Source organism: Pleurotus ostreatus (assembly GCF_014466165.1).
Source record: "Pleurotus ostreatus strain PC9 chromosome Unknown scaffold_8, whole genome shotgun sequence".
Lineage (NCBI taxonomy): Eukaryota > Fungi > Basidiomycota > Agaricomycetes > Agaricales > Pleurotaceae > Pleurotus > Pleurotus ostreatus.
In genome coordinates, this window is record NW_023503163.1 from 371518 (window position 1) to 394617 (window position 23100).

Sequence of the window (23100 nt, forward strand, 5' to 3'; positions counted from 1 at the left end):
CTATTTACTATATAGCTTTACCTCGCGGTCATCATAAAGGTATCCCTTAAACAATGCCCCCTCTGATCGCAGACGTTGCTGCAGCCGTCCTAAGTGCTTCGACGCTTGCAATTCGAGTATCCGACGTCAACAAGGTGATTGCAGTGTCTGGCCAATGCCTATTTGATATCGTGCACAACCCTCAAATATCCATCTAGATGGATAAACTGCATAGTCACTTGGCGGACAAGGAAGAGGAGGTGATGACATATTCATATATACCACTGAAACCGTGTAGGCTTGAACAATGTCGAATAGATAAACCGTACGCAGGCACAGCTAGATGGAGTGCACCGTGCCTTGATTGAATCAGAGGAAGAGGTGAGCAAGGACATTGTCTTTCAATTGTCTTACAGATCGAAGGGACCAGAACGTCATTCTACGGCGCAATAACCTCGACAAGGAAGCTACTATTCAAGACTTGACTACCGCTCAGCGAGTAGTTTCTGCCAAAGTTAGCATTCAGTTTAGTTGACTTGGGTGGTCGATTACTCACTCAAGTGCCAGATAGAGAACATTCCAAGGGAGGCTGCCGCGAGACAAATGGAGAGGGAAGAAGAGTGGAGCGCAGAGGTAGGTTTGAATGAACTTCGCACGTGGGCCTTGCCTACTATGCATACTCCGCAGTTGATAACACTGCAGGGCACCATTGCGGATTTGGAGAAGAAGGTACGTCTCCACACGGCACAGCAGAGCGATGGTTATTATAATGCCTAATCATGAGAAGTGCAAGGACAATGCTAAGGAGATTGCTGATCTAAATGATGTCGTGCATTCCCAAGAGAAAGAACTTAAGGGATACAACGAGGAGGTGTGATTCCTTATTATGCTACCAGAGACTCTCATAATTGAAGCAACCACTTATCTTAGATCCAAAACGTGCGGGATGCACGAGACAAGGCGAAGAAGGAGGTTCATATCTTCAAGTGAAATTTCGACCTGCCACTTAGCATTTCCCTAGCTGACAAACTTGAACATAAAATTGTCGAGAGCGGAAAACGAAGTCAAACTCGCGCAAAGCCAAGTTTGTCGACAATTGACTACGATCATTGGCCCTTTGTTGACAACACAGTGGCAGGTAAAATTGTTGGAAGATGCTTTGGAGGAACCGAAAAGCAAGGTTGGTTCTTCGTCCCGTTTCCCGCACACGATCTCGATTGGCCATTCATGATCCCCAGATTCGTAAACAACAATCACTTCTTGCTGCTCAACATAGGGACGATGACCGCCGCCTTGATGCCGAACTTCACTCGGAACGCGTGGAGGATGATGCTGTGAACGTCGGGCAAGCTGTAAGATCAAACTTAAGCTTGCTACTTCATATCCCGTCTAACTAGACTAGGCGAAGGAATTACCCTGGGAAACTATAGACTCGTCTGAGGCAATCACCTCACACGCACAGGTGGACCCCGACGTCTTCGAGGATCATGCGTCTGGCGAAGGAGATGGAAGGTACGCTGTTGTGGTCACTTTGCAAAGCTATAACTTGTCGATGTCTGTAGATTGTCTGAGGGAAGTTCGAGGTTGAAACGACCTCAGGCAGGGATGACTACTAGATCATCTCTACCAATTGCAACTCCTTCCCACTCGCCTCAGCTGGCCGCACCGGCAGTTGCACCAGCCACAATATTACCGTTAGAACTAATGGTACCGGCATCGGAACTGCCGTCTGACCACGACATTGATAATGTGTTCACTGTGGATATGTTGAAGGCGGCTATAACTGCCATGGGAGCAAAGCCCCTAGCTGGCAAGTCCACCCGGAAGGCTCATTTGCAACAACAGGCCAAAGATATAGCCCAGGAGAAACGAAATTTGCAGGCATGAGTAGGGAAAGACGTGCATTGTGCATACCTATGGGCGTAGTATGTACACGTGTTCATGCCAAGTTACTACACGACGATCAAAGTCGATTTAAATCTATATGCATGTAAATCACAATTAGAAGTCAAAGTCTCCTCGCCCGCCAATCACACACGACCAATATGGGTCGCTCACAGCGAGTCGTCGTCTGCAAGTGTCGTAGCCACTGCACAACATGGGATTCGAATACCCAAACTCGAATCGGGAAGGGGAAGCATGTTACAAGAGGAACCAAGCATAACCACACCCGAGACGATCGTCGAATGGCAGCACTATGAATTTACAGGGCATCAAAGATTCCTGTTGCAATAAATTTAAAGATCAATCACCTATCCACATCGCCGAAGCCTCTGACAAGGCTTAAGCTTCTGGAAGAAAGACATCGACGTTGGGTAAAATCGGTTGAGACAGAGCTGGCTGTACTTTATCGGGATCCGATCGCCCCCCTTACCCGCCCTCTTGTCTTTTGCAAGGATCCAAAGGATGACCTTGAGAACTCTGATATGGATTGGCGGGCACCCAACCAAGGCAACCGCGCTTTGAAAGAGAAGTCACATTACAACGCGCCCTTCTTGCACTTGGAGTATCGGCTGTCCCATCTGATGTCTACTGCCATGAAAATGATCCCTTCGAAGGAACGGACGTCTGTTGTCGCCGTTCTGGAAACTGCGTTCTACCAACTCAATAACGAAAAAGCACTTCATTGGATGATGCAACACATCCAGCGCGGGGCGATATCGATATCGGAGAATACCGTACACACAGGCAAGCATCAGTTTGCGATTTTACTGGCTCAAATTAACAGTGTGTGCGCAGATATCTACTTTCAACCAGTGGGTCCTCAGGAACCTACAAGTAGGGCGGCATATCTTTTATCCGCTACTCTACAAACATTGTATTTTGGACCACGACGAGCACTACAGGTCCACCTAAGATATGCTGCATCCATACACATCAAACCTTCCCGTGGGAAGCGTTACATAGAGTGACAAAATGAAGAAATGAGGTTGACAATTTCGCTCGTCCTTTTCATGAAATTTGAGAACCATGGAAAGTCCTTATTAGTCGTGCCCGACAACTTCATAGTTTTGAATAATTGATAAATGGACTAATGCGAGCTGTATGGGCTACAATCAACATAAGCGCCAGTCGCGCGCATTGGCCAGACGTGATTTCCGCTTTGGGAAGACGTGATTTCCGCTTTGGGAAAGTGGCGAGTCCTCTCTGTCGCGTCGCAAAACACCAAAAATGGGTTTCAAAAGAAAGTCTCCAATGTCACGGCTTCCAAATCTAGGCAATTGGGCCATGAAGAAAGCCAAGGGAGGGAGGAAGCCTGAAGAGAACAAGGAGAATGTAAGAAAACCCTCATGCTGCAACTAATCACTAAAACAGCATTGACAGATGCCTGCGCAAGGACTACAATCAGGAGGCAAAGCTGGAAGCAACGAGAAGAGAAGCACTCACATTACACCCATGGCATCGTCACAGGCTGACAAGCATATGGATGTGGACACCGCAGTCGAGATCAAAGACAAGACTCCTCCGGAAAGTGCAGTGCCAGTTTTCGAGATCGAAGACGAGACACTTCGCGACGGCGCCGTTTCCGCTTTGGGAGCTGGGTCAGTGCCATCTGAGGAGATGCCAGACCTCGAGGATGAGAACTCCATCTTCGAAGACTTTGGCATTGATGATCCTGACAGCGCGGATGATTTCCCTGGGCAGTTTGACTGGGGATCTGACCTCGAGAGTAACAAGGGTGAAGAAGAAGAGTCGGGCGAGACAGAGACGGATCAGCAGCATGGAGTGGATTTTGCTGCTGGTCCGAGTGCACAAGAGGAACCTGTAAGCGGATCAGTGGGGCACGAAGACATTAGGGAAGCCACGGAGGAGTACGTGCACACGCACAAGGAGCCGTGGCATGACATCAATGCACGGCACCCTCCGAGCATTGCAGAGGCCAAATCAGCCCTAGCCGACATCAAGAAGATCTTGCGACCGCCTCACAAGACAGGCAATGGTTATAAAGATCCCGTGTTAGATGTACTCACACAGACTCGCATCGAGCAGATGAAGATGCTCTTATGGATCTACACAGACGAGTCAGCGTTGAACTCACTGAAAATAGGCCGAGGAGGCTCACGCTGGACCGCTGCATCCCTCCATGTTGCGCACACTTCCGAGAAAGGTCCATGGGCAGCACACAAAGTTCGCGAATGGACGCAGGCCTTTATTGCCGACCGCAAGGAACTCCCCTTCAATGTCTATGGCACTCGGGGTAAATCACGCATCGACGATGAAGATCTGGCTCAGGAAATACACTTACATCTCCAGAGTGTGGGAGAGTATGCTCGAGCGAGGGATATCTGTGATTCTAGACCAGGAAGAGGTTAAAACAAGGCTGGGTTTGAAGAAGCGCATATGCGAGGTTACGGCACAGCGCTGGATGAGGAAGATGGACTACAGGTGGACGCTCTGCCCAAGCAGTCAATTCGTCGATGGCCACGAACACTGTGACGTGGTTGATTACCGTCAGAAAGTCTTCTTGCCGGCCTGGGAAACCATTCAGTCCAGAACGCGCCGGTGGAAGGACGAGAATACGATGGAGGAGGAAGAGGACATACAGGCAAATCCTCCCATGTACGGCCCCAGGCAACGACACATTGTCGTGTGGTTTCACGACGAATCGACATTCTACGCAAACGATCGCTGGCGACGACGCTGGGTGCATGCATCCGAGACCGCCAAACCACGGCCTAAAGGCGAGGGTGCCTCGTTAATGACTGCTGAGTTTGTCTCTGCAGACTACGGCTATCTGTGCTCACCTGATGGCACTGAATCAAGTCGTGTGCTGTTTAAAGCTGGAAAGAACAGAGAAGGGTACTTTACCAACGAGGACATCCTAGTGCATGCGAAGAGGGCAATGGACATCCTAAACAAGTATTATCCAGATGAGGAGCATGTCCTAGTCTTCGACAATGCAACGACTCACCTCAAGCGCGCTGACGACGCTCTGTCCGCGCGGAAAATGCCAAAGGGGACATCAAGGGCCGCTAAAAACTGGGGCGTCGAGGTGTCAGCAACAGCTGCTGATGGTTCCGCGCTCTACGACTCTGCTGGTAAGGTGGTTAAAATCAAGGTTAAAATGGGTGATGGGAAACTACCTTCGGGAATCACGCAGCCCCTCTACTTCCCTGATGGCCACAAGGACGCAGGGTTATTCAAAGGAATGGCAGTCATTTTGGAGGAGAGGGGGCTTACAGAGGAGTCAAAACTAAAGGCTCAGTGCAAAGGTTTCAAATGTGCTCCGGGAGCGACAACCTGTTGTTGCCGTCGAGTGCTGTTCAACCAGCCCGACTTCGCGGGAGTGGAGTCTCTCTTGGAGACTGCTTGCAGTGCGCGGGGCTTCAAGGTCATATTTCTGCCAAAGTTTCACTGCGAGCTCAATTTTATTGAGCAATGCTGGGGATATGCGAAGAGGATTTACCGGCAGTTCCCACCCTCCTCCAAAGAGGCTGACCTCGAGAAGAATGTTATCGCGGCCTTGGACTCGGTCCCCCTGGAGTCTATGAGACGGTAAGTGGTAGTGCTTGTGATATATGATCAAATTGACCAAGTTGACTTGAAGCTTTGCTTGGAGATCTCGTCGCTTCATGATGTTCTATGCTCATGGATTGGATGGAAAGCTTGCTGCATGGGCATCGAAGAAGTACCGGGGGCATCGCGTCATCACTGAGAGCTTGATGATGGAGATTGAGAGAGAGTCAGAAAGAATGAAGAAGTGACGAGGGACCAGGGGGACAGACAGTGAGAGACGAGATAGAGAGCATTGTTGTTGATCATCGATTGATCGTGCACACCCCTTACGGACGAATCATGCCGTCGGCATCTCTTCGGTCACACATAATCACATTCGGTCACAGAGGGTCACAAAACCCTGAGGTTTGATGCGTATGGATGCAGCATATCTTAGCAGGCCTGAAGGATATCGTTGAATCCGCTAGTACTCCAGCGTCGCCAGCAACTTACAGCCTCCCTCAATATCCCGGAACTATCATTTCTGCTTTACACTTGGATCCTGTGGTCCATGAGTATGTAAGCTGCCCCACCTGTTACGCACTCTATCCATACGATCGGAGCAATGATGAAGCTCAATCTTGCACTCATCGTGAGACCGAAACGAGCTCAATATGTGGCGCACAATTATACAAAGAAATCAGTGTTGGTCCACGATCCATCTTTGTGCCGCGAGTAAAATATTGGCATCAGGACTTCAAGCATTGGCTGGGGCGTTTGCTGTCAAGAAAAGGTGTAGAAGATATTCTCGACACTTATCCAGCTAGCTTAGGCAGCGACCCAACGCATCCCGTCTCCGACATCTGGCTGGCGGCCGTGTTCAAGGAGCTAAAAGATTGCAATGGAAATCCTTTCCTAGAAGGCAAACGGGGAGAGGGCCGCCTTGTGTTTGGGTTCTCAGTCGACTCATTTGAACCCATTGGAATGAAACCAGGCAAAAAAAGCTACTCTTCTACCGGAATATGGGTCATTTGTTACAACTTCCCGCCCCATCTACCCCCCCTCCCTGAGAATCTATATCTCGTGGGCGTCATCGCCGGGCCGCACAAACCAGACACTCATCACATCAACCCATATATACAGCTACTTGTCAATGAATTCAAGCCGTTCTGGTCGCCAGGTGTCTTCTTCACACGCACACGCAGATGTGACACTGGGAGGACCATGAAGGGGCTACTTGTCCCCCTCATCTGTGATATGCTGGGTGCTCGACAGGTAGCAGGTCTCGCCGCTATCAACGCTCATTATTTCTGCACAACGTGCGACCTTGACATTGACGACATCGATAATGTTGATATAAAGGATTGGATAATGCGCGACACAGAACATGTGTGCCGAATCGCCGCCCTGTGGAAATCTGCAAGGTCGATCAACGACAGGGTCGCTATCTTCGACGCCTTCGGTCTGCGCTGGACACCCTTACTTGAGCTCCAATATTGGGATCCAGTCAGGTTCATTGTAATTGACACAATGCATGCTCTGGACATCAACTTATTGAAGCACCATCTCCGGAATCTATTTCGCTTGAGCCTGAAGGTTAAAATGGGAGGGGATGGGTTGTCAGTCCCTTCAGTTTTCAAGCGCTACAACATTAAACCCACGGATCTCAATCAATGCAAACGTCTGGTTGTAGAAAACAGCCGTGGCCTACTATACGAACTTCTTAGCTATCATCGGTCGGTTCTATATGTCATATCCAGTGATCTCAAGACTATGAGTGAAGCCGTGGTTCTTGGGACGAAATGGATTCTAGCGAAGAATATAGCTCGCTGGGTACGTTTGATCTCTTCGATTCAGAATGATGCCCCAGCCAACCTAGATTATGATTTAGCGGCAGAACGAGCAGGATCCAGCTGTTATTGCTTTTTGTGCAGAGACAAACGCCACCGGCAATGATGCCGGAGTTGATGTTGACGTTGACAACGATGCCGAATCGATTGAGCATGCTGATGCGGATGTTGATCATGCTGATGGCGGCGACAATGATATCGATGCTGCAGCTGCGGCTAAGGAAGCCAAACTTGTCACAGCTCTCAGGATCATCATATCCTCCATTGAGGAGGATAAGGTTGGCCAAATCTCTGATAGAGCGGGAATTACTCTGCATATATTGGAGACCATATGTCAGCTCGTTGGTGTAGATCACACCAGCATTACAGACGTGAGCAAGAAGGCGTTGCTTGCAAGAAAACTACGTGACGAGGTGTGGCACTTTTTTCTCATTGAATCATTACGACTGACTCACGTACCAAGTGTGAGGGTCTAGATGAGGATGCACTATCAACAACTCTTCGAGAGGGATCGAGAGAACCGTCGGTTGCCGATCGTGAAGAGGAACCTTCTAATGCCAAAGCAATCCGTAACACGGTAAAGGCCATTTTAGCCTGCGGGGCTGAAAACGACAAATGGATGGATCTCCCTCGAGCTCGCGGGGTAACACAATCTGGACTAGAAGCGTGTTGCCAAATGTTAAGTATTGATATATCTGGACTTGTTCCACGAACGAGAAAGTCGATGCTGGCAGAGGCTGTGGCGCACAAGGTTTGTTCCGAGTAACCAAATAATCACTTGTCAGATATGTTTACACTTCAATACAGATCGTGGAAGATGACACAGCATTTGCTGCGATAAAAATGTGTGTGCAGACCGCAAGTCAGTGTGATCAGCCTCTTCTCCGTCGTGTAGTGCTAGGAAGGGACATAATGCAAGAAATCTGGACCGATATGGGCCATACCCAACTCCCGAGCTGGGTCTCTGGTGTTTCTCGAGAATGGTCAACTACCTCCGAATTATCCGCCGACCAGACACGCGTTTTATGCACCATCCATTTGCCGATCACCCTCATACGGCTATGGCATAGCACCGACGACAGGAGGCAGAGCATTCTGGCAAATTTCATGGATCTCGTGAACGCTGTTCGCGTTGCCAACATGCGAACTACGTCTCCCGGAGATGTCGAAACATACAACACATACATGCATCGATACATGGTCAAAGCCCTGGAACTTTATCAAGACGAAGCGGTAAAGCTACATCAGCACGCAGCGTTGCATATTGGCACAATGCTCGAATGGTTTGGGCCTGTCCACGCGCATAGCGCTCCCTACTATGAGTGTTATATAAACTTTATGCACCGCGCCCAGATAAATCGGAAACCTGGTGAGACACCTTCAAGCCCCAATATATATATAGGCTATATATGTGTATGTAAACTAACAAGTCCTTGATAGGTGATATGGAAGTCTCATTTATGTTAGCTTCTTCCTGCAGCGCCAACATGCGTGCCCTGCTTGCCGACGAACAGAATGAGCATACCTGCGAAATGATGCACAGGCTCACGATGCTTGCCAGGGAGCCAGCCAGAGGATTTCATCGCGTCGACGATTTCGACATTACTGATGGGTGGGGGGTGGCAATGGGCAGGTCAGAATACACTTTAGGCTCGTTGCTTGCAGCCGATGTATCTGTCGACGAGGATTATGAAGCACCTCTTAACGAGTTGCTCTCTGGCGCGGTGGACTTCAGGCATGCCATCTTCTATGATGATATCTGCGTCGGGGGGATCCCCTACAGTCGGGCGGGATCGAGTAAATGGAGAAATAGCGCCATCATGTTTCATCCCACACCCTCAACCGAACCCCAAGCAGGTCAGATTGATCATATTATGCAGTTCTACTGCGAGCCTGGCGTTTTCTTAGCCATACGCTCTTTCACTCCCGTCGAGGCTGCCTCAGATAGGCGTTATGGACCCGCGGCAGGTTATCTCTGCAGTTCATCTTGAGGGCTTCATATTGTTGCCGTGTCCAAGCTTGTTTCTCACTGTGTGGTCACGAAGATGGGATGCGGCGATGAAGGCAATGTTTTTCATATCTTGTCTCTCGAAAAGGTGGGTCCTCCCGCTCCTTCATACCTGTATGTATCACTGAATGGCCCCAGATATCAACAAGCAACGATCGTGTGTAGCTATATATTTGGCGTACAAAACTTCACAGGGAGTAATATAATCTGATTGGGTTTCCAGACCTTTTGCTCCTTCAGTACTAGTACTGGTACAAGTTGTTGAGTTGGCACTTGAGGGTTTTGCTAATTTACTTCAGATTTATGGCCAGCGCCAATAATCGCCACGACGCAGGTCTTACAATTGTTAGTCGTGTTTGGTATATGATAATATCGATGTAGTATGTAATTAATATTGTCGTGTCCGTGTATTCTAGCTATAGCTATAGCTAGGCGGAGCTCGAGCCAAACCCAATTGGGACACAGTATTGCGCACCTCCCGCAGAGTGTGGAGACACCATGATCGACATGATAAGGCGATCCACACGTCCCAAGGCACATGGAACATTGGACTGTCCGCTTCTGGACTGAAACACTTTGACACTGAATAGCGGCGCAGGCACAGGTTAGATTAAAGGCGAATGCGCCCCAATATGGCCAATTATATAAGGCCGAGGCCCGGGCCTTCAATCAGCAATCAGAACAATTGTCTAGTGTTGCCTGACATCGTGATCGTGCACATTGAAATACTTTTTAGGGAGCACAGAATTCTTTGAACAAAGGTCAAGGCCAAGAGCAGTGATATCGACTTGCAGTTGGAGTTACATACATAAAGATTTGGTCATGAACAATGCCAGGATGCGTATCCGGGCTGCGTGATGTTCGTACATTGACTGTTGGCAGACCTAATTAGAATCACCGATACATGTACATGTACTGTGCTTCACTAGTACTAGTCGAGCGCACAATCGACGTATATACTACTTTACTACCCATGGCAAAGAGCATCGCAAACCCTTTGAGGGGACCCTTTAGACGGCCGATCAGATGAACTTACTTCCTAGGTTCATGGAGGAAGATTAGCGCCGAAGATAATCATCTTGATCGTTATCTCCAAGTACGGGCCCAGAACGATAACAACATGACAAGTGCGCAAGGGATTAATACAAGGTACCAATCACAATAGGCGAGAAGCTTAAGCGAGGCAAGCACACACCTTCGGCCCATCTCTTCGAGATTATCATGATTCATCTATTCAAAAGTTCAACGGTCAACTTCATCATATCTACGTCAAGTCTAATACCCCCAGGTAGCACTAGCTGAGGGCCATTGACATGTCAAGGGCTGTACATTTCCACCGCAAAAAAAATGGGGCGTGGTTCGTCGAGCAGTCTACTACAGGGGTTTGACAAGGGTAAGGAACGACCGACCGTGGTTCATACCTAAGGGCCGTATATGTTTATCATGTATATGAAGGCAGACTATGCCATAACTAGGCACACTCGAATTTTCTCATTGGTGTGGACTCCTAGCTAAGTTCCAAAATTAATTATAGACAAGTGTAGGTGCAACGCTTGAGCCTGAAGTCACGCGACTTACGACTGTATCTCCTTTTAGGTACTACCGAACTACAACACTTTGGCCGCACGTATAAATCCCAGCGACATGAGTTTAGATTTGCCCCACATCCGCAGGCCTCCTCATGCCTCATGCATCACGAGAATCAGAACTATAATATCAATGTCTGCTTGCGTATCATGATCAGGCCCTGAACAGTCCCTCATGATCAGTAATGCGGCCAAAACAATGCAATCTCAGAATTTGCATTAAGGACTGCATGCGTTATCCTCGGGAGCTGTTTGGAATGTTTGAGAGCGACACATCCATAATTACGCGCCAAGTCAAAGCATTAACATTCAGCTGCAGGCACTGATATCGATATCAATGACTCGTGGTGATCAGGTATGTACATGCGAAATATTGTTGCAATATTAATATTTTGCTGACAATCCATGGCTTGCAAGTACGCAAGCCATTATCGTATATATATATCCGTATTCATGTGGACGACACTTCCCATAGTGACCGCATCTCTTTAAATTTGCTGTTTGAACTCGATGTGTTCCGCTACTCATAGCACTTCATGCCGTTCCCGGGCCCTTCGCAGGCGAGGCGCTTTCCTGGATTTAACGCAGTGCCAGGATACAGCAGTAAGTTGAACTCTTTGCAATTGGATAAATTGCCGAGCTAACGGTCTCACCCATCAGCCCAGAATTGAGGGTTTATTTTTCCCCTTACACGATCATACAGGTCGGTGGAGGGACTTTACAACAAGGGGTACGCCAGCCGTAGGACACTGCATCCCTTTGGTCAATGTCCAAGAGGCATCGCATCTCTTCCCGGCGGCAGATTCCCCCACCATCATTCAAGCGACGGTCTCTCTGTCCAGTCCGCCAAAGCACTGCTTCAAGGTTTACGCCTACCTTATGAAGAAAGGTGCTCTCAATGAGGGGCTTCGTCGCATCTCCCCTCATATTCCATGGAGGGGGGAGCTGATTGTATTTAGACTCGGTGAACGGGTCCCGTTCCTGAGGTCCTCATGGGGGGCATCACAGAAAGACATTCACCGAGCCATCCGCCTGTGAGAACATATTCCTAATGTCGCTGTTATCGTCCAATGCTCACAGCATGACAAGCTTTTTGTCACGAGTCGTTGGGGCCGTTGACTCGCACGAGGCGACCCCCACTCAAATCTTTGTAAGTTGAGGATCCACGCAAATTGTCTTCCGCCTTCTGACGGTCTGTCTTTACTAGGAATGAATGTAGTGTCCTTTAAAGTTAGGACAACGTGTTATAGCTGTAATGTCTTGATTGGTTTCTGTATTTGGGGACACGCGGTTGACCCATATGAAATGTACATCCCCGGGCCCTGTGCACTGCACGAGCTACCGTTTCGCCATGAAACTATATATTCCCCTGTTCCCTATGTTCCCTGGGCACCAGGAAATAGAATATTGATTGTAGAGTATCCTGTAATATTACTACCAAGGAATTGCCTCCCCCGCACGAAGTACATGTGGATTATGCATAAAGTTTCCCCTTCCACAGCGCAGGGCCACCTGTCCTACACAAGTTGAATCCGGAAACATATGCATAGCGACCGGGTGGTTCAGTAAACACAATCAAATGAACACCCTCTTTTAGCGCATACGGTGAGTCGGTCACAAGTCCTACGAGCCCCATACTTTTGGTGCTGCCCGCCGCGTCCGTCCCAATGACAATCACTCGTTCGCCGGATTTTAATGCAAGGTTATCTGGAATCACCTTCCTCAGCTCCGCATCTTTTTGTCTGAGGTTATTCTGATTCCCCGTCTTGACAACGATCCGCTCAGCCCAAGGAGTCACCGCCTCTGTCACTACAGTGTACCCACTGATCATATTGTCCGTCCGATATGATCTGTCGTCAATGAGGGTCTGTAATACCATTATTTGGAATTTCTTGTGCATCATGACAGGATTCCTGAGCCAATGGTCTGCAAGTCATCATTAGTGCATGACTCTGAGGAACATAGAACGACTCAATACGCTGGAAACGATCATGACTTGCAAAGATTTCACCACGAGTATATTTGTATGCCACCTCTTGCCACGTAGATTCTGAATCATGGCTGCGTGGGGTCATTCCTATAGGCGGAGGGGTCCCTGGAAGTACGGTACCCCCCTGCGTCTGCTGATGAAGGATTTGAGGGGGCAGATGGATGGCTTCCATGAGGGGTATCCCAGAACTGCTATGTGATCAACATTGGAAGTATCATGGCATGAGGAACGTACTGTTTCTCTTGGAGATATTTAGCGGAGATACAGGTTGTGTAGTGGGTTATATGGTTCAATTTGTTGACCTCGAATTCGAATGCTTCATCGTCCCCGTCAACTACCGGCTTGACTAAACGGGATCCAACGATGTAGCCTTCATAACCCCTGAGAGGGTGATCGACGATGAGTACTTGGAGCCCTCGGAAGGGGTCGCCGGTGTATAGTGATTCCAAGTCCTTGAAACTTCGTGTATTCGGCGGAAATTTGAAAGGAGCGACGCCAGATTGACGTGATTGCGCTGTAAGGCGTATATTCCGAGTGTCTGGGGGAGTTCGTATACACGGAAAAGGTATGCTGACCTTTTGGATTCATTTGAGCGTGAGGTGGTCATGAAGCTATGAATAACTCACCATTCTTCCTTGCGGAGTCGACGGAAGGTAAATTCTAGCCTTTGCCTCATCTAGGGAATGGCACGAGTCGATCCGCAGGTGAACCGGATCCGAACCCACGGGTCAACTGCTCTGTCTAGAAGCATACTCAGAGCCGCGCAAGTATTGCTTGGCGGGTGATCTGGAGCCGCAAGTCAAGTACCTGCGACCTACGGATCGTCAAACCCACGAGTCGAGTACTCGTGACCCACAGGTATGTACAAGATCTGTATTGTTAAATACTCCCATGTATGTAGTATAATACATGAATATACCTAGTCACTGTCAATGTTTATCAAGTCTGATGTACTGGGGGCAGCTTGCATGGGAGTCGACTTGTTACGGAAGGTTTCAACAATGAGATCATGTGGTATGAGCCCGGGGATCTGTGCCCAAGAGTTTAAAACAGTTGCCGCTCGGGTGCTTTCCTCAGATAATCGGTGGCGAAGCTTCGTAACGTTAAGCCCACCACGCGAGAAGCTGTGTTTGACTTCACACGACGAAGCTATGCGGTACAACGGTCAGTAGTCATCAAAAGAACAACAAGATCAGAGGATTGACATAAATGCGAGGGAATCAAATGCAAGGCTGAGGCAAAGATAAGCCTCAACCCACGGTGCCCTGTTTCTTTATGAGTGACGATCATACCGATAAAGAAACTGCTGACACTGTGAGGGTCGTAATGAAGAGGCAAACTATAATATGTCAGTAAACATTTTGGGATGATTAGAAGACATTCTCACTATGGTAGGGGTCAGTGTTAGGGAGCGTAGGCAGCTCTAGGGGGGGGGTTCACGCCGCGAAAGCAGCAGTGCATTTTGAACAGTCCCCTGCGAACTTTGCGACATGGCATACAGGGCGATGCCCCACTGCCAACTAAGAATAATGATAGATACAGCTGGAACTGCTCTATTGCGCTTCAGAAGTGCAAAGACCCTAGGGAAAGTGTAAGTCAGGGGTGCGTAGTGTTGCCTTATTGGACATACGGAGCGTGAGGAAGACTTCTGCCGTGAATGTAAGAAGCATTGTCTCCAATGTTTCCATAAAGACATATCGTTTACAGCTAAATTGAACAGCAGTCAGTCTTTGTGAGAGTGATAGCATTTCTGATACGTACATCTAAGTATAAGGACTCAATGAGATACATGAAGGTTAGTAAAGTTGAGGCGCTCACCCTTATGTCCCAACCGGCGGCGAAATGATCTTTGTAGCAGACGTAAGTCACTGCAGGAGGTTATTTTTCGAGGTACTTGCCTGTAAGGGTGATTATAATGAAGCAGGGGGCCAAATAACGATTCTGGTCTAGCCGTCAGCACGTTGGCCCGCTGGATCGGCATAATAGCAATCACGGACTAGGATAAAGAACAAAAAAACTAGAGATACCCATTCAGTAACGAAAGCATGGTAGGGCATTGTGACGTGAGCTAGAAGGTCACGACCACACGAGAGGAGGGGGGAGTTTTGAGGCAGTCGAAGAAGTGATAGGGATAATGTGTATTTCGAGTACACTGCTGAAACGATACAAGTAGAGAGCCTTATATACGGTAGGAGCAGGGTATAGGGTGTATCTGAATAGGTCTAATTACGATACAGGCAAACGAGTAAGTACGAGAGTCCAGATGGCGCAGATCGAGGTAAACGGAGAGGGAAGACGAGGTAAACTGAGAGGCGAGAGGAAGTCGGGCGAAGGCCTGTGGCGCTACATACGCCCTTCTGCGGTTGCGAGAGGAACCGCATTTTTCAGTCGGCGTCCTGGGGAGTGGTAGGAGTGTCGATATTGTCAATGATCATGCGCGATGAGGAGGCGACGGCGGGCTCGACCTGATGGGAGCTGCCAGTGGCTGGAGCTGCAGGTGCACGTTCATTGCGGAGGCGCTCTCGCTGAGCTGCGAGCTTCTCAGCCCTTTTCTTGGCCTTGTTGCTTTGGCGTTGCGCGATGGAGTCTGCGATGCGCTGTTTGGTGCGTTTTTCTCGTTCGAGTTTTTCGAAGAAAAGATCTTCGAGGAGTTCGCGACGCTGGGGGGTGAGCGTGATGGATTGGAGGGACTCAGCGACGGCGGGGGCGGCGGCATGAGTGACATGGGCAGCCGGTTTAGCGTAGGGTTTATTTTTTGGGATGGGTTTGGCCATGGCGCAATTTTGCGCGGACGTGGGGTCCAATGTTCCATCGGGGATGACAGCCTGTAGCCCATGCTGGGGGCCATGTAGAACGATGGCACCGGACTCGTTGAAGACCGAGAATTTAGTGAGGACGTTCGGTTTGAGGTTGTAAACTCGAGTGAATTCGTAGTAGCCGCCCGGGGCGGGGTCATTGGCAGTGATACGTCCTTGGCGTAGGGTACGATCGAAGCATATGTATTCACTGATCTGGTCTAACGAGTAGACTGTGGCGAACGACGTGGCTGGATCAATCTGTGTGACAGATGAGGGGTCGCTGCGAGTGTGATGAAGGAACGACTGGGGCATTGTGATGGAAGAATGGGCTTGACCCGGTGAGCGTAAGGAACGACGGTATTTGCGAGAACTGAGGTGCCGGTGTCTGGATGGTCGGGTCTTTATAGTGGCGGGAGGAGATATGGTAAGAGTGATAGAGCTGTCAAAGATCTGAGGATCGTCCGAGGGAGGTAGTTCGGTTCCCGCGGGGAGATCACGGATGCTGGATACTCCTACGGCCTCGAGGTACGTTTCAAGGGCCTGTAGATGGCTGACCTGGTGGTAAGGTAACCACGTAATGTCGCCGGATGTCCATTCAACTTTGAACAGGGCTTTGGCCTTGGATCCTTGGTGAGACAAGATTCTATTAACAGCCCACTCGGGCTCCGCTGCGCCTTCATCCTCAGCGACTTGATTATCGAGGCGACCAGGAAATAGTTGATCATCGCTGGGGACGTGTACGCGTAATAGTGACACATGGAAGGCGTTGTGAACGCCGCGTTGCCTGAGTCGTGGGGGCAGTTCCACCTGGTAGGTGTTATTGTTGAAGTCCTTCGTGATTTTGTAAGGACCGATGTACTTTGGCACGAACTTGCGGGCTAGTCCCTTCAGAAAGGTGATGTTCTTGGTGGAGATGTACACCAGATCGTTTGTCGCAAATGGCGATGGTCTTCAGTGACGATTCGCATCACGGGTTTGTTTAACTCGCGCCGCCAAGATGCTGTCATGAGCGGACATCACTGCATGCTTTAGCCGTTGTGCAAACACACGGACTCCAGGGAACTCGGTGCTCCTTGGGGAGTCCCAGATGAATGGGCGAGGCATACATTCGGAGTTGAGGAAGAAGGGAGCGAATCCCGTGCTTTCAGATCGCGATAGATTGATTGCGAACTCAATCGCAGGAAGTTTCGAAACCCAATCCTTCTGGTTTGGGTGTACACACTGTCGAATCATCGTCGTGAGGGTTCGATTTGCTCGTTCTGTTGAACCATCTGACTCGGGGTGGTAGGCACTACTCATATTGAGCCTAGAGCCAATGAGACGGTGGAGGTGTTGCCAGAAGTGGCTCGTGAATAGGACATCACGGTCACTGATAATCTGTTTAGGCAACCCGTGAAGCTTGTATACTTCGGAGAAGACGAGCTCGGCCACGTTTTTGGCGGTATAGGTTGTTCGACTAGGTACGAGATGCACCATGGCTGTTAGTAGATCGATCACAACAGTGATCGAGTCGTATGTAGCATCTCGATTGCTCGATTCAGGTAGCGGGCCCACGAAGTCGATTCCGATGGCTTCCCAACGGTGTGCTGCGACAGGGAGTGGGTTCAACATCCCGTAAGGTTTTTGGTTGTTGGGCTTGCTACGTTTGCACGTAACACAAGATTCGCAGTAATGACGTGTGTCTGATACGATGTCCTTCCACCAGACACTGTCACGGAGGTAATCCACAGTTTTGTTAGTACTGAGGTGAGCTAATAGTGAATGAGCCTCAGCTATGACAATTTCTCGTAGGTTGCGCCCTTCATGGGTTATCCTGGGGATGCACAGGACAGTGCGCTCCTTCTCGTTTAGGTAGATTAGCCCATCAGAGACCTTGAAGTTCCGGAAGTCTTTGGGTTTGTCTACGATGGCCTTGAAGAGGGGGTCTTCAAGATAGCGAAAGCGGAGGACCTCCTCAAGGTTGACACCCTGGGGGCTTTCTGCGACAACATGGATCAACGTGGGAGGTGCCACGCTGTCATCCTGGCCTCCTATGTTTGGAGTTTTGTTTGTTTCTGGTCGAGCTTCCACGTCTGGCTGTTCAGCTGATGCGAATTCTTCCGTAGATTCGTGTGTTTGGGCAAGGTTTTGTTTTTCTCCCAATGCCCCGCCCTTCTTCCATTTGCAAGCGGGCTTACGAACGGAACCTTCCTCCATGACTGGAGGCAATTCGGGTGTGTATCCCGCCAGCAACGCGCCCTTCTCAGTGAGTTTTCGGTTGGTACGCAGGTTATACCTCGGGGCGTGTACATCCAAGGACATGGCTGTCATTTCCCTTCCAACACCAGTTGACGATGTTGCCTGGGTAGGTTGGCCACTCTCGTCCTCATCATCCGCAAGGTCATGGTATGTGTATTTGCTTCGGGCACGCTCCGCTCCAGGTGTGTTGTTTGAATACATACGAGATAGTGCATCGCTAAGCACGTTCTCGGATCCAGCAATGTATACCGGCGTGAAGTCAAACTCGGATACTTTTTCGAGCCAGCGGGCTTGTCGGCCGGTTAGGTTCTTCTGGCTGAGAAGGTGAATCAATCCCTTGTGGTCGGTCAACCACTGAAATTTAACACCCTGCAGTATGTCACGGTGTCGCAACATAGTTTCAACCCCAGCAAGCATTTCGATCTCGTGTACGGCGTAGTTTTGCTGAGCCGGGTTCAGCTTCGCCGAATAAAATGCTGCAATGTCGGCAGATTTCCAGTCTGTGCCCTGGCTTACGACTCCAGCTATGCCCGTAACACATCCGTCGGTTACCATCCATATTGGTGGCTCGTTTTTTCCGTAACGGAGGGGCTTTCGGTGGTGATTGCGTGCCAGTTCAACCAAACGTTTGACTTCCTCAAATGCTCGCTGATGTGTATGTTCCCAACGAAACGGCACTGTATCTCCCGTTAGGGAGGATAGGATTCCCATGGGCACGTGTACACGTGCAATGTCATCCGCAAGATAACCTACGGCCCCCAGAAACCCTCGGAGGAGGTTGCGATTAGTTGGTGTTTTCCATTTCGAAACAGCATCAACTTTATGGGGGTCCATCCGGATGCCATCCTTATCAATAATTCGTCCCAGGATTTTCATTTCTTCGCAGAGGAAGAACAGTTTCTTCGTGGACAGGTAGAGTTTCTCGCGTTTAAGGATGTCTAGAATTAACTTGACATGTCGAACGTGATCCTCCAGGGTATTTGAGAAGATAATTATGTCATCCAGGTAGATGTACATGAATACACCTATGTATGGTGCAAACAGGTGGTTCATTAGAGCCTGGTACGTCGCCGGACCATTACAGTCTCCCTGCTGAAGTACCTCTGACAGCATTGTGCCATCCGGGGTGGTCATCGCCGTCCGATGAACATGTTCTGGTATGATACGGATTTGTTCATAGGCGTTCTGCCCATCCATTAGGGACCAGTACAACGCTCGTGCGACATCACGGCAGATTCCTTCGATAAGGGGTAATGGGGACGACATCTTTCGTGTGTTCGCATTTCGTTCCCTTAGGTCAGTGACACACCGAAGCAAACTTGTGCCCGGTTTGTAGATAAGCAACATCGGGACGGGGCTCCCAACGGCAGACACCTTCCAGCGTCCTGTTCTGACGTATGCAGCTCGTTTAGCGTTCCACTGTTCACGCAGGGGTTCTGGACACCGGGACGGACGCCAGTGGTATACCTTTGTCTTGTCGATGAGGGGTATTGTGTGGTTAATCGCTCGTAGAGGAGGGAGCGGGGTCTCTTCTGCCATTTTGCACAGGGGTTCCGCGTAATCGCGTAGTTCCTGGCGAACTTTCTCAAGGTTGCCCTCATGCAGGCTCATAGCTCGTGACGATAACGTTGATACTCCTGCGCCCTTCAGTGGCAGTGAGCTGGCGCTTCCGACAACAACATTAACAGGATTAATCCCAAACGAGATCTGGTGTTGATATAGCCACGGTGTGCCCAGGATCATGTCATAGTTCAACAGATTGATGACATCAAAGTATCGTTCTTCTGCGATGTTCTGGTAGCTGATCTTTGCTCTACAGCCGTAGTTGATCTTTGAGCGTGAGCCTTGGACCGCCAACTGGACAGCCAAGGGATTCTTTAACTGAATCTTTTTCAGCCCGAGTTGCTCCACGAGGTTGGTCGATATGAAATCTCCCAGTGAGCCCGAATCTATCAGTGCCCGGGCAGGCTTTCCGTTGACATTCATGGTAATCGTTACAGGGTTCGGTACCATTCGACTATAGTCTCGAGTGGTAGCCGAGTTGCGCTGCAAAGCTGCATAGGTTCCTGCCTGTACCTGCTGTCCAAACAGTTCCAGGTGGTCCAGGGAATGTTCTTCCAAGGCAGTAGTACGCTGCCTTCGAGTATCGAGCTCTGTGAATCCATCGATGAGCTTCAGCACGAATTCGACGAGTTCGGGGTCATCATCATTCTCTGACATGGTAAAGAACTGCCCTAGATCGGCGTCCTCCCGATTCTCATCGCACATTCTCCAGGCGGTCTCCATTTGCTTCGAGAACCACCCTATAATGTTAAAATGGGGGTTTTGCAAGTGGATCCAGTCAAGAGCATGGATCAGGCCGCTGAGCCTGTCAGTGATAAATACAACATCATTTTCGCTGCACCATTTCGCTTCAAACTGATCAAGATCAAGCTCAAAGTTGTCATGCTCTGTCCGAAGATTCTCGGGATATGGGGCCTCAACAGTTAAGGCTGATTGGATCATGGCAGCCAAAAGGTCGCCAATACAGGCGGATGAAGCATACTGCCGTACGCTTTGGCGAGGCTGCTGGTGTCGTTGGGCTACTCAAACCGCCAGCCAGTGAAGGATACGAAATCGGGGGTTCTTGAGTTGCTCAATAGGCAAGTACTCATAGTGTTCCGTCTGGAGGCGATCCTCAATTACGACTTCGTCATCAGAGATCTGCATGATTGAGAAACGGTTTTCGTCCCAGAAAGATCCCAACGGGGGAAAAGTCCAGTCCCCAGGGAGGTGAAAGGTGTGGTCTAGGTTGAGTGCATTTTCGCACGCAGTCGTGTAAAAGCTGATTAGGCCAGCTTCAGCTGGGCTAGTCGATGCACCCTGATTGTCAGGATCTTCGACCAGACCCATACATCCCACATGGAGTACCTCCAAGTTATCGTCAATATCCACAGCTTTGTGGAGTTCTTCGGTCTCTTCGATGAATGCCATACCATGGACTGGGATTCCTGGCGGGCCATGCGAGGACTGTGCTCCTCGTACGTTATGCGCCTGAGGGCATTGACGTGATACATGTCCTGTTTCTTGGCATCGGAAGCATCGTCCTTCCGCCTTAAGCTTAGCTATCTCCGGTTCAGAGAGCTTGGGCTTCTCAGCAGAGGGTTTCTTATTTCCGAATCGACCAGGTGGCCTGGGCCGTGAGGGCTGACTGTGGTTGGGTCGACTGTTGCCAGCAGGAGGTTCTCCCCGAGCTGGCTTGGGTTTGCTTCCACCAGATTTTGAGGTTGAAGCCTCACTGTTCCATTTGGACTGATTGTCTCGCTGATCGCGTGTAGATCCGTGGCGGTGGACCACCACCGACTGGGCAATCTCAATCACCTCCGCCGCCGAAACGACCTCGTCCCATGAGGAGGTTTCTGGGTTACGGCGATCCCGCCACAAATCCTGTTGGATCGACGCACGAAGACCAAACCAGAGCTTGTTCACTCGGTCTCGTTCCAAGGTCTGCCCAATAATTGAGAATAGTTCAATGAGTTCAGATACATATTCTTTAACAGTCTTCTCATTCTGATAAAGGTTTCTTAGATGCTTTTGCTGCTTCGAGACGTAGTTGGTCGGGAAGCAGAAGTTAAACAGCGCAGTGAAGAAGGCATCCATAGTCCACTCAGAAGCCCTAAACGACACCTGCCGTATGAAGAATGTATAAGCCTGTCCCTGCAAGTAGCGGGCCAGCTTCTCGACATGGTGCTTTCAGCGGACTTGTCCCTCTTCCACGAAGCTCTTTGCTTCTTGCATGAAGCGGAAGAAAGCCTGGCTGTCAGGCCTGCCGTCGTAGGGTTCAGGGGGAGTCGGCTTGATCAAGCAGGATCGTTGTTTCTTCCCCCAATGGCTCTTCTTTTTGTGGGATCGCTTCTGCGATCTTCGGTGGTACGAAGGTTCTGAACTTGAGCTGCTGTCTGATTCACTCAACGAAGACTCCGAGCTCAATTCCAATTCCGATTCATCGGGTGATTATGAGTTATCTGACAAACTAGGATCGTTACTACCACTAGGATCAACAGGCCTAGCTGCCGCAAAAGCTCGTCCAAGATAGCTTTCAGCAGGTAACTGATTACTAGGTAGTATCGGGGTTTGGGGCGCTTGCCGACTATTACCTATAGCCATCTGAAAGGCTACACCTCGAGAGATAGACACAGGATCCGCCAAAGGTAGTTGGATCCGTGCCTTCTTTTTAGCTCTTTTACTGAGTTTTTCTTCCTTTAGCTTAGAGTTTTCAGCTCTCAAGGCCTGGAGTTCACGCAACAGTACATCGTTTACGTTCTCGGCAGGTTTCATGGCCGCGGGTGGGAGGAGTGATCCTCCCGCATGTTTGTCGAGTGTAGCAACCTCACGCTGGTGTTTCTGCAAGGCTCCGTAAGCTTTCGCTTGTGCAGCTGGGTTCAGATCCTCATCATCTGACAAGTCAAGGTTCCCCCAGTTACGGGGGTCAATTCCTTTTCCCTTGTCCTTGGAGGGGCCTTCTCCAAGGTTTGCGAGCGGCTCATGGGCCCGAGCCTTATCTCGCACAGCCTGATTCCTTCTCGAAATCAGGTCTCGTTCTTTTGCATTCATGCCGCCAACGGCAGTTTTTACGGTTTTCACCTGCTCAGGATTTAATTCACGCTGAGTTGTTACGAATACACTAGACTCTTCGTCAAGAGCTAATTTGTTTTCACTATTAGAATTCTCTTCCGTAGAAGGTACTACACGCTTTGCGATGACGTCACTGTAAGAGCGACGCCGAGGCTCGGCGGGAGGACTTTCGTCCCGTTCGACGTCTGAGACGACTGAACGTTCGGGGTTAATGGGAAGGAAGATTCCCTGAGGCTCACCAGTGAGTTCAGAGGTTTCGGGAGTGGCTGCGCGCTGGACAGCGCGACTACGAGTGGCATAGGTTCTGGTCATGATGGGAGGAATGGAAAGTGGTGCGGTGCGGTGCAAGTTGATCAGACTGGCGTCGTCCGGCGGGGGTTTGTCGTAAAGTAGTTTTTTTTTTAAGGAAGCATTGGTTCTATCAAAAATATGTGACGTGAGCTAGAAGGTCACGACCACACGAGAGGAGGGGGGAGTTTTGAGGCAGTCGAAGAAGTGATAGGGATAATGTGTATTTCGAGTACACTGCTGAAACGATACAAGTAGAGAGCCTTATATACGGTAGGAGCAGGGTATAGGGTGTATCTGAATAGGTCTAATT

At 49.6% G+C, this 23100-nt stretch overlaps 4 protein-coding genes across 4 annotated transcripts; 1 reads left to right on the top strand and 3 right to left on the bottom strand.

Moving 5' to 3' along the window:
• Window positions 1-53: 53 nt before the first annotated feature.
• On the top strand, window positions 54-1866 carry PC9H_010439 (uncharacterized protein; the record flags this gene model as incomplete). The annotated part of the gene is made up of 13 exons (XM_036779932.1): window positions 54-134; window positions 198-239; window positions 298-360; window positions 410-493; window positions 547-612; window positions 667-708; window positions 767-850; window positions 910-951; window positions 1001-1063; window positions 1118-1159; window positions 1218-1331; window positions 1382-1491; window positions 1542-1866. The coding sequence occupies 13 exons, from the start codon at window positions 54-56 to the stop codon at window positions 1864-1866; spliced, it is 1158 nt and encodes a 385-aa protein (XP_036627315.1).
• A 10089-nt stretch (window positions 1867-11955) lies between these two features.
• PC9H_010440 (uncharacterized protein) lies at window positions 11956-13525 on the bottom strand (the record flags this gene model as incomplete). The annotated part of the gene is made up of 6 exons (XM_036779933.1): window positions 11956-12062; window positions 12381-12785; window positions 12856-13037; window positions 13084-13301; window positions 13355-13424; window positions 13476-13525. 6 exons carry the CDS (start codon window positions 13523-13525, stop codon window positions 11956-11958), a joined length of 1032 nt encoding a protein of 343 aa, XP_036627316.1.
• A 6946-nt stretch (window positions 13526-20471) lies between these two features.
• Window positions 20472-21524, bottom strand: PC9H_010441 (uncharacterized protein; the record flags this gene model as incomplete). Its single annotated transcript, XM_036779934.1, has 1 exon — window positions 20472-21524. One exon carries the CDS (start codon window positions 21522-21524, stop codon window positions 20472-20474), a length of 1053 nt encoding a protein of 350 aa, XP_036627317.1.
• Window positions 21525-21878: 354 nt separating this feature from the next.
• On the bottom strand, window positions 21879-22811 carry PC9H_010442 (uncharacterized protein; the record flags this gene model as incomplete). Its single annotated transcript, XM_036779935.1, has 1 exon — window positions 21879-22811. One exon carries the CDS (start codon window positions 22809-22811, stop codon window positions 21879-21881), a length of 933 nt encoding a protein of 310 aa, XP_036627318.1.
• Between the last annotated feature and the right edge of the window lie 289 nt (window positions 22812-23100).